This window comes from Belonocnema kinseyi, chromosome 9 (assembly GCF_010883055.1).
Source record: "Belonocnema kinseyi isolate 2016_QV_RU_SX_M_011 chromosome 9, B_treatae_v1, whole genome shotgun sequence".
Classification (NCBI taxonomy): Eukaryota; Metazoa; Arthropoda; class Insecta; order Hymenoptera; family Cynipidae; genus Belonocnema; species Belonocnema kinseyi.
In genome coordinates this window covers 5531576-5542377 of record NC_046665.1, presented here as the reverse complement: position 1 = coordinate 5542377, position 10802 = coordinate 5531576, and the positions used below count along the sequence as shown (strand labels likewise).

Below are 10802 nucleotides of genomic sequence, written 5' to 3'. Positions count from 1 at the left end.
TTTAATGTTGTAAAATATTATTTCAATGTGGTATTAATGTTGTTACAATACTGATGTAAGATTATCAAGCAGCGCAGTTGAAACATTACAGAAATATTACAAAGAGGACATTTACGTATTTCAGCCACATTGTTGCAATATTTCCTGCTAATAGTATATAGAAAATTGTCTAAAAGTTTATCGACGGGGATAGAGGCATTGAATGTATAAGAAATATATTTTTTCTTTTGCATTTACAGATGAATACAATTTAATATGTTAATTGGTCTTACCGAGGTGTGCATTTTCGCCCAAGAAACATACTTTTACAATTTACGTGGTAGTAATTCAATGCCGTTGAACAAAGAGCATCAGCGTTGCATATCCATGTGGCTATTCTGCAGGATATTCGTGTCCTATTCATCGCCGCTATAACTGAAGATCTGCATATTTCTACCCTCTGTTTTGACTGCATGCATAGATGGTCTCCATTGGTGCAATCGCACTAAAATATTACAAATTTACAAGTTTTTATATGTAAACATCTTTGGCCGTGACATGAGGAGTAATGTCGGTGTCAGAGTGTTAGATTTCAGTCTACTTAGGGCGTAAAGAAGTAAATGACCAGACGAAAAACAGAATCTGGTGAATGAAGGAACCAGATTTTGGTATTTAGTTTAAACACTAATAATTAATGTCGAAATTATTTAATTAATATTATTCCACGTTTCGCAGCATATTTCAAAAAAATATACAAACATTGTTGAGAGAAAATTTAGTTTTTAAGCCGTTTTTTCCAAAATATATTTGCTATTTAACAGTCGGCAGCCCTTATTTAAGTGTTTTTAAGGTACTGTTGTTCAGTTTTTCAATATGGCGACGTGAGTGTTGTTTTGTAGCCAACACGCATTATGGTTCTCATCAATTTTCGATTTCCGCCCTTTTTCGAATTTTTCGAATTGAAGTAACTATATATACTTTATTCAATTTTTACAGAGGAATCTTGAAATTCGCCGTATCATACGATCAGACTGTCATACTCGACCTTTAGTGTAGTTTATATAGGGTGATGAAAGCGAAAGCTTTGATGTAAATGAAAGGGAATAATGACGTAAATGTTTACATTTTCTGCTAGCCGTAACAGTCCCCCTTAAACTGCGTTTAGTCCCTAAAAATGGTAGAATCTAACTCTTTTAAGTCACAGTTCAATTTTGTTTTGCAAACGAGGTTAAACTGTGGTAATACTAGTTCAAAACATGAGCTGGATTTGTAACGAATGCTCTGAAGCAGCAGAAACGCAGTTTTCTAGGAAGGAAATTCAAGTTTTTAATTAATTTGCATTTCTACATCAGGTGCAATGTTCCGAAAGCTAGGGCTTCATATCTTCAATAATGTAACCAATCTAAACCTGTTTCCTTCCAAGTCTTTAAACGACTGTGTGTGGAAATATTTGCTAATATATTCTCTGTATCGTCGAGGCGAAGTCGTGCCGGTCTTAGGCCTTTATTATCTTTTTTTTACTTAGTTAAGTTAGTAGTAGAAGGGTATTATTTGGACAAATTTTGCATTGTAGGTTATATTAAACCGTTAATATAAGTTCTGATCTATCTCAGTACAGTAGGACTCGATGGATCGGGACGGACCGGCTCTCCACATTCGATTAGGCAGGTCGCAGAAACAAATCTAGCTACACCTCCTGGCAGTGACATATCTTAAAATTTACAAGGCCCTAAGATTTCAGCTGCCGTTTCAAGCCGTTCAATTTTCATGCATACAGCACTGACTTCCGTGGCATGGAGTCAGCTGCGTTTTACGCGCATGCGCCCACCGATCACGGTCAGTGGAGAAGTTTACGAGTGGAGACTACATCCCTCCGAGGATTTCAATATGACGAGTCCCGATGCGATAGGTCTTACTGTATTTAAATCTAATTTGACATAATTATTATATAGGGTGGACACGCTGGGTCCTAGCAACAATTATGAATTCCGACATACACGTCCAAAGGAATAGCATTGGCGTGTAAGACGGGTTGCATACTTTTTCGTAAGCCCCATAATATCGACCCTGTATATCTTGCAGTTTTTACCTGCTATCCCTGGCGGACAGAATGAACGGAAAAGATACTCTACAGCATACCCTTATAGTATCTGCATAGTATCTCTACCGTATCATGCAAAAAAAAACTAAAAAAAAAAACAAGTTGAGCCATTTTCTTTAGTTTCAACGAAATCTTTACATAACAAGCCTAAGGTTGATTAGCATTAACAGACCGAAGGAACCGAGAGGAGCCTCTGCAAAGTACCCTTGACGACCCCACTAAGCCCCCTACGGTTCCTTCTTAAAAAATTAAAAAAAAACCAGCAAGATGAACTTTTAGATTTTTTAAATTCGGATTCTACGTTAAAATTTCTATTAGAAACTCACGCAGTAATCGTAACACTTTTTCTTGCAGCGTTAAAAACATTAAAAAATAAAATACATGTCATTTATTTGCACCGAAGGCGGCTTTAGTGTATCTTCCTTCAGTAGCAGTTAATAAGCTTTCCAACGGTAACTTTAAGAATGTTGTCTGAATGCTAGCGCCACGCAGTGGAAACCTCAAACAACAACGCTGCAATGCAATTTAGAGAGAATTTTATTTTTAAACTTTGCGGCCAACATACTACTTGAGCTATTATGGATGCGCTTGAAGTCACTTTCAGCAGAAGTAATGACATTTTTTTAAATCTTTAATGCTGCAAAAAAGTATTGCGATTAATCCGTGAGTTTCTAATGGAAATTTTAACGTAGAATCCGAATTTTAACAACTTAAAAGTTGATCTTGCTGTTTTTTGGAGTTTTTAAAGAAGGAACCAAAGGGGGACTCAGTGGGGTCTTTAAGAGTACATTGTAGAGGGTCCCTTCGGTATGCCAGGTAACCTGTAGGTATTAAAATGTATCCATTCAGTATTGGTCTAAAGGTTAAAGGAATATAGTTCATTTAATACTTTTGTTCTTCCATTTATTGGTCAAGTTTCTAAAACTATGGAACCTATGTTAAAAAAGTAGAGAATTTATATTATTTTCCGTACAAGATAAATTGCAGGAACTGTAAGATAAATTACATGGGGCAAACTGACAGACTTCTTAGGACTAGGATAGAGGAACACAAAAGTGATATTTGTTTAGGACGCTGTTATAAGAGTGTTCTTGCCAGACACTCTCGCAAAAAATTAAAAAACCGATTTGGATAAATTAAATAAAAGTTATGCTAATATGATCAGTAGCATTGAACGGTGTTGTTTCATGCATTTTATTTTACGTTCTCTATTACTGATTAATTTTGACAGCCATTTCTATTGTGTTTACAACAGATTGACCTACTGTTTACATTTCTGTTTACAATTCGTTGTGGTCCAAATTTGATCGTCGGATTCTTGTTTTTTTTCAGGACTTTGCATCAATGTAAATTGCTGGTTAATATCTGGAAAACGAAGAGCTGGTGCTGATATTGCGGCAGATTTTAATTCAAAGAATGCTTTCTCATAGTCAAGTTGTCAATACAAGATAGTTTTAGTTAATTTAGTTAAAGGTCTGACTATACTAGAGTAGTTCTTTATAAAGTTTCTATTGTAACCAAACAGTAATGATTATACATCTTTTACTGTATTAAACTTCTAAAAATCTAGAATTGCTTAAATTTGAACAGTGTTAGGTTTAACTTTAACTCTTTCTTCTGTGATACTTCGAAAAGCGTTGTCTACCATACGTTAAAACGTTTCAAGGCCATTCTTCATACCGAAAATCATTCCGCCGTACTCAAAATGTCTTCTGTATGTAGAAAATGCAGTTACTCGTTGGCTTGTTTCGGCCATTGCAATTTGGTGAAATCCAGCACTAAGGTCAAGGGTTGAAAAGAACTTTGATCTTCCTAATTGACCAAGGATATTATAGATTACTGGTAAAGGATATGCGTCTTGATTTGTGTCTGTTCATCTTTCTATAATCTTTAACTATTCTGATTTTTTCTCCTTCCTTTCCTACTGAAAATTCCTATATAGGTTCCTATATAGGATCCTATATAGGTGCCTGTATAGGACACTCCCTAATAAGGTACCTAATGGTTCCTCATAGCACCTAATGGTACGTATGTCTCTAGGCCCTCCTAGAGGAACAAAAAAACTTCTGCACATCCATAGGTGCCATAGAATAATACTGCACATCTGGATATGGTCTTATACATAAACGTATACAGGATCCTATATAGGATCCTTTATAGGATCCTATGGCATTTCTGTAGGTAGCACCTATAGGTGAAGTATATAGGTTCCTATGTAGAATCCTATATAGGATCCTATGTAGGTTCCTGTATGAAAAACTAAATCTATATAGGAATTTTCAGCAGGATTAAGTACTACTACTCGATGAGGTGAATTGAATAGGGAGTTGGAAGGCAAGATTATATTCTTGCTAAGAACTTTTTCTGTTTCTTTTTCACCAAATTCTTTATGTGTGAGGAAGCTTATGGGAACTAAGGTGGGCTATTTTAGAAATCTTACCTATGTTCAATATAATTTCGCCCTTTAATAAAATTAGATTTAAAAGTACGCGACCCTCACTTTGATCGCTCTCAACTGATTTAAAAAAATCGATTAAAATTTTAGCCGGGTACACGTGAAACCTTAAAGTCTTTCGCGTTGAACGATATGTATATTGTTGTATTGAAATACAATTTAAAAAAATGAAATTACATCGATATTTCCTGAAATAATCCTTTACGAATATTCCATGATATTATTTAACAGATGGGAGGGAAAAAGGCAGGGAAGTCAAAACATCTTAAAGTTATAATTATATGGGGCCCTGGCATTTTTTAAAATACGTCTTTTGCTATTGATAAAAAAATAATGATATATAACACAGTAAAAAGAAAACCTTAAAAATTTAATTTAACTTACTATCAGCATTGCCTTAAATTCATTCGGTACCGTAATTTATGATACTGAGGTAAACGTAAAGTCAGCCTGTCTTGGCGGATAGTAATTTAAGGTCGAAAAGGAACGTAAAAACCACATGACTGATAAAAATTGTTATATTAAGTGTGTCGTAGCAGAAAGTCTGTAGCAACGGAGATGAATGGCATCAAATGCGGATGGAACTCGCATCTACTTTTTTTACATTCAGTCCACTCAATGAAAAATTCATCTCGATCACCGTACTCTCTGCCATGACTGCCTGAATCTTTGCATTATAGATCTTTACTTTGCAAACAAAATAAGGCGCACTTTGGCGCACTTCATTCAGCAAAGTATGCGGACTTTAAGTTTTTAGGCTAATGCTGACTAACGTTAGTCGAGTTCTTCTTTTGATTACATCTTAAATTCCGTCGTCTTATTAGCGGACTTTAAGGTTTTCTTTTCACTGTGAACAAGATGTTGCTGTTATTACTTTTGATTACTTTTTGGCCATTTTGAGTACTGTCATCACACAGAAGTGATTTTAATTTATTTAAAATATGTAATATGTTCTTGATCAATAAACAAATACTTGTTTACAAATTTTTATTACCTAATCTTGTGCCCGACAGAACGTAGATTATCTATCATTTTAACTGATTAAGAAGCATAAAAGCAAAGTAGTTAGAGTAGGCGAGACACTCGAATTTGAAAACAAATGACGCTTTAACAGATTTATTTTCAGTTATTCATTCAGTCATTTCCACACCACCCAGAAGGTCGTGTGTTTGGTCTGTAGGTACAAATAAAGAAAATTAAATTTTTCGTGTTAGATGTTACGAAGTGAAATTCCTGTTGCTGCCTTCGTGTGACTCCTCATAGGTAGAAGATTAGTTCATTATAAAAAAATACAGTACATTAGATTAAAATATGGACGATTATATCTACAGCATCTCTGATAGAAACGAAAAAAAATAAATATTGAGTCTTCTGTATATTCTATTAACAGATAAAGATATGTATTTCTTTCTAAGGTAAAAGATTTCAATGTGAAGAAATTGAACCAAAAGTATTAAACCTCTCCAATCTATAAAATATTTTTTATGATTCGCGAGCATAAACAAATGGGTTAAACTAATATAATCTCGAATCTTCCAAAAAAATTTAAACACCATCAAATTCAGCTAGAAATATGGACAAAAAACACTGCAACACGTTTCTAGTATTCGATGTAATTCGTTATAGCTATAGCGTTGGTTCGATACTCAAACCGATAAAATTACAATTTAAATGAAGAGATCCAGTTCGACTATTTTACCTACTGAGTTCTAATTTATGCGAAGCGTATTAGTTCAAGGTATTATTGAACTAATATAGTTACATATTTTTTTCGGTGTAGAATCTCCTTTCAATGTCTCATCTACGCTCAAAGCAGTGGGATTTCCCTCGAACCAAAGTGGTTCCAATATGCCCCTCATTACCCACCCACATTTTTTGAGACGCAGTGCTATACATTCGGGGTTTGTCGCGTATTTCCACATTGTAATCACAAAAATGATTCTCATAAGTTTTTGCTTGAGCGATTTGAAGCAAGAAAGAATTGTGCACGAATCGAACCCTCTGATTTTTTTGATGAGGTGTTCGATATCTTTTTTACTTGAAAAGGTTTTGTGGAAAATAATTGACCTGGCAGTATTCACGTTACTGCAATTTTTGATTGAATACATCAAACACGTAAATTCTTGAAATTTGTCAACTATTGCTCGATCGTGAATGTCTGCCATTGTCAAGTTTGCGAAAATGGTTTGAAATTCCTCGCTCTTTTATAAAATGTGGAATGGCCTGGATTTGCCCCTGCGGAAAAAGGCTGCTGTATAGTCACATCCGGTGAATACGTGGAAACCGAGCAAAGCACTGCACAATTACGGGCCCAACGCTTCGGCCAATGCGGTGCAATCTACACATTCTAAGTCCTTATTTCTGCCAAAAGATTCTGCCATCCATACTTTTAGATTTGAAAAGCTCTGCATGTAACTCAACAGTAAAATGAGCACATCCGTGCCTGTCGACTTTTTTCATATCGCGCGTTGTTTGGTTCAAAATCTTCGTTTTATTTTGATTTTTTCAAATTTAACAAATGTTATAAGTCTGATAATTTTCCTTTAATCGAAAAATGTCATAAGGATAAATTGCTCGACATTCTGAGTACTATGAATATCCGTTCATAGAATTTGCAAATTGCAAAAAAAAATTGGTCTCAAAAATTTGCAGAATTCTGTAACTTTTTGTATTTTTATCCAAAATGACTAACTAACGAACATAACCTTAATTTTATGACACTAAAAGAGTATACCAAAGGCTAATCCAATCTCTAAATTCTTTTGAAAGTTATCGCACTAGCAAAATAAAACGTATTGGCCCGCGCGAGCTCCGATTTGATGCACGGTACCGAGGACTTTCGGCAACATGAGAGTCGCCACATTTGGTTCTTTTAATTCATCAGGTCTTTTGCTACAATTTTTGCATAGGACTTTTTTGTCTAACAGAAAAAGGTACCTCATCGATATTTCCATCCCCTTTGAGGCCACGGTGCCGGGGGTTGTGGCAGGGTGGGCTCCGGCACCGTAAGTTTTTCTTGTTTTAAAGGTGAAAAAGTAGGTCCTAGTGTAATTAGCAAGTGTCTAAGATAAAAAGGTTGTTTGTTTGTTCATTTCCCATAAAGATTAATTAATATTAATTGATTTTTGCAGAATTGAAAATGTCGCCGTTGGTTTTTAAGGGTAATGTTTTCACGGTAAATCATTTAGAATTCGTAAGAATCGTCTAACGATTCATGGTACCTTTTCAGAGCGGGCTCTTGGACTATTAAAATAATAACATCTATGAAAAATTAGTTCGATCGAAATGAAGGAAATACAACTTCTAAAATTTTCACTGTTGGTGCTGCGGTGGCGCAATTGGTAGCGCCCCTCACATGTAATGCGGAGGTTTTTGGTTCAGACCCAGCCCACAGTGAATTAGGCTTAATACCACTGGTATTAGGCCTCTAAATTAATATTCCATAAAATTAATATTCAACCAAAGAGCTAAAATTTAAATAACAGTAGGGGAATATTCAACTTAAATAGTTACATTTTTAGTTAAAAAAAATTAATGTCAACAAGAAAATCTTAATTATTGATCAATTTGCAAGTTAAATAATGAAGTTTTTTTTAATCGCGTAATAATATAGAGAATTTCATGCCCTACAACATTGATCAACAACTTTTCGTTGTGCAATTCGCTCTTTTTCCTCAAACCATGATTAAATGCAAAAAAAAATGTATATCGGCATTTTGGGAGGGGAGCACAGCTTTTCAGCTGTTACTTTTTACATATATCTTATAAGATGGTATGAAGAACCATCTGTCAAATTTTCTAGCGCTACTATCTTAGGCATGAATCGATCGTAAAATGGGACTTAACCCTCTATACTTGTGGATCTTCGTTGTATAGGTTGACTGCAAATTTCAGTTAAATGGACAAGCAATTTCGATGATGTAGACTCTTCCATGTTTTTTCTCGCCTCACGATATCAGGTCTATTGGCCCGGATGTAATAATAAGTTTGGTTAGTAAGATCCTAATATAAGAAGTAATCTTCGCTTTCTAAAACGGGCATTGGAACGTATCTATAGAAAGACATCCCTCCTTTTAATCTTCAAGCGGGTGCGTGGTCTTTTAATAGTCTATTTATTGTATAACTATTTTATATATCGTTTAAAATTAAATAAATGCTTTCTATTATTTAAACCTCTGTTTCTACGATTCTTTCAAAAATAACCACGATTACAAAGGTTTATGGTGAGATATTGAGCTGTAAAAAAAGTGATAAAAAATGACGGGCTGGTATGAGAGTTAAGAGTCCTAGGTTTAGGGCAAGTAGTTGACGTATAATGCGCGCTACATCATTATGTCTGTGCGCATATTCTCTCTGAGGCATTACGCGACAGCCATCAATAATGTGCTCGATGGATTCGTTGGTATCTCCACATAATCGGCACTGGTCAATCACGTCTTGATGTAACACGTGTTTGCGATAATTCCTGTTGCTGAGAACCTTGCCCTGTATTGCAATGACGAATTCTTCCGAAACTACTTTTCAAGGTTGGTTTTAGACCATTTTATGAGCCCAAAAGAGTACGTAAAGACAGGAATGGTATATTTGTTGATCGCCCTGATTTTGTTTGCCGAGTTGAGAAAACTGTTCATAATTAATCTGAGTCTCGTACTAAGGCAGTCATTAGGCTTGCCTTAACTATCGTATGTTGAATACACGTAGATTCAAGAATACCCAGACATTTATATGATTCGCCTGCAGTTTCTGGGCTGCACTGGCGAACAGCTTTAGGTCATCCATGTACAGGAGATGGGTCACTTGATAACCCTCCTCATTATCATGAATTCTGAAACCATGAGGCATGCTGTTTAGTGTTTTGCTCAAGGGGTTCAACTCTAAACAGAACCATAGTGCACTGAAGGAGTCTTCTTGAAATATACGCTTCGTAATGCATATTGATCTAGTATCCTTAATTGTTCATGATCAACATGCTTGATTCTTGTACCCCAGAGTCTCATCGCATGTCTCCGAAAGCCAATAATGCGTAGGCAGAATTTGTAAAGTTTTGAAAACTTTTAGCAAATAGTCATACAGGATGGAAGGAAACGCTTGCTTGTAGTCAATGTATGCCATGCGTAAGTTCCTTTGCTGCTTACGAGCTTGAATCATGGCAACAGCTTCTATAGTGACTAGATCTTTACAGCCTCGTGAGTATTTACAACATTCTTTTTGTTCTTCTGTAAGAATGTCATTCTCATCGTAATGAGAATATACCTTATCTGCAATGATAGCTGCAAGACATTTATAAATTGTTGCAAGACAGGCTATCAGGCGAAATTCAGATGGATTTGTAGCATCTAGTTTTTTAGGCAACATATACATAGTACCTGGAGCATAAAGCCTGGCATTAGATATGGGTGTTGAGTCGTCTTCTGAAAACACCTGTCCAACGCGAGATGTACACTCGTCCGGTACTTGTACCAGAAGTTGTGTGCCATGTCCGGACCTGGAGCTTTCCAGTTACTTGCCCTTTTCAAGACCGCTGAAACATCCAAACCTGTGATATTTTTCAGTTTCATTTCAGAGCTATTGCTTACCCTTGCTTTCTCCAGTTTAAACCACGCAGTGTCCAAATTGTATCTCTTTATTTTTCCCCAAACACCCGACCAATAGTTAGTCATTTCTTCTAATTGAGGGGCTCTGGTGTCTTACTGGTTATTTTTCTTTGCACTCAGTTCACAATAGAACCTTCTTTCATCTGTCTCAAAGTTTCGATATTGTTGCCTTTGTGCACTACTTTTATGGTACCGACGCATTCTGGCAATAAGAAAATCAAGTCTCTGCCGTTGGGAGTCCATAATCAAATCCAATATTGCTGGTGTAAAAACGTCCCAATTTCTAACTATTAGACGGACATGTAGCACAAGACTAGGTGCTCGGTGCCCAGGTTTTGTGTATTAGGACTAGGAAGTGGTGCTCTCCCCAATCCTAGTCATGGGTTCGCAAGGTCGTATGATTGTGGGGTGATTACAACTTTTTTATACGAAAAAGTACGCTTTGCACCTGATGACTGATAGAAACGAAGGTATTTATTGGGTGAGCCAATATATTTATATATAAAAGACCTAATAAGTAACCTTACATACTAAAAAAAAAAATTTCTAGTTTACACAATATGTAAATATGTTTTACATAACCAAATAAAAGTGGTGTGACGTTTAAGAAAGCTAATCTACAACGGAAAATATATCTAATATATTATTGTATACAATGTATACATACACATAT

General features: G+C 35.6%; 1 protein-coding gene across 1 annotated transcript in view; it reads right to left on the bottom strand.

The window, feature by feature from the left end:
- Positions 1-268: 268 nt before the first annotated feature.
- Positions 269-10802, bottom strand: part of LOC117179690 (growth arrest-specific protein 1-like) — a 36738-nt gene continuing 26204 nt past the window's right edge. Inside the window, exon 3 of the mRNA XM_033371714.1 lies at positions 269-484. Within this exon, the coding sequence (XP_033227605.1) occupies positions 269-484 (216 nt within the window). The remainder of the gene's footprint in view (positions 485-10802) is intronic.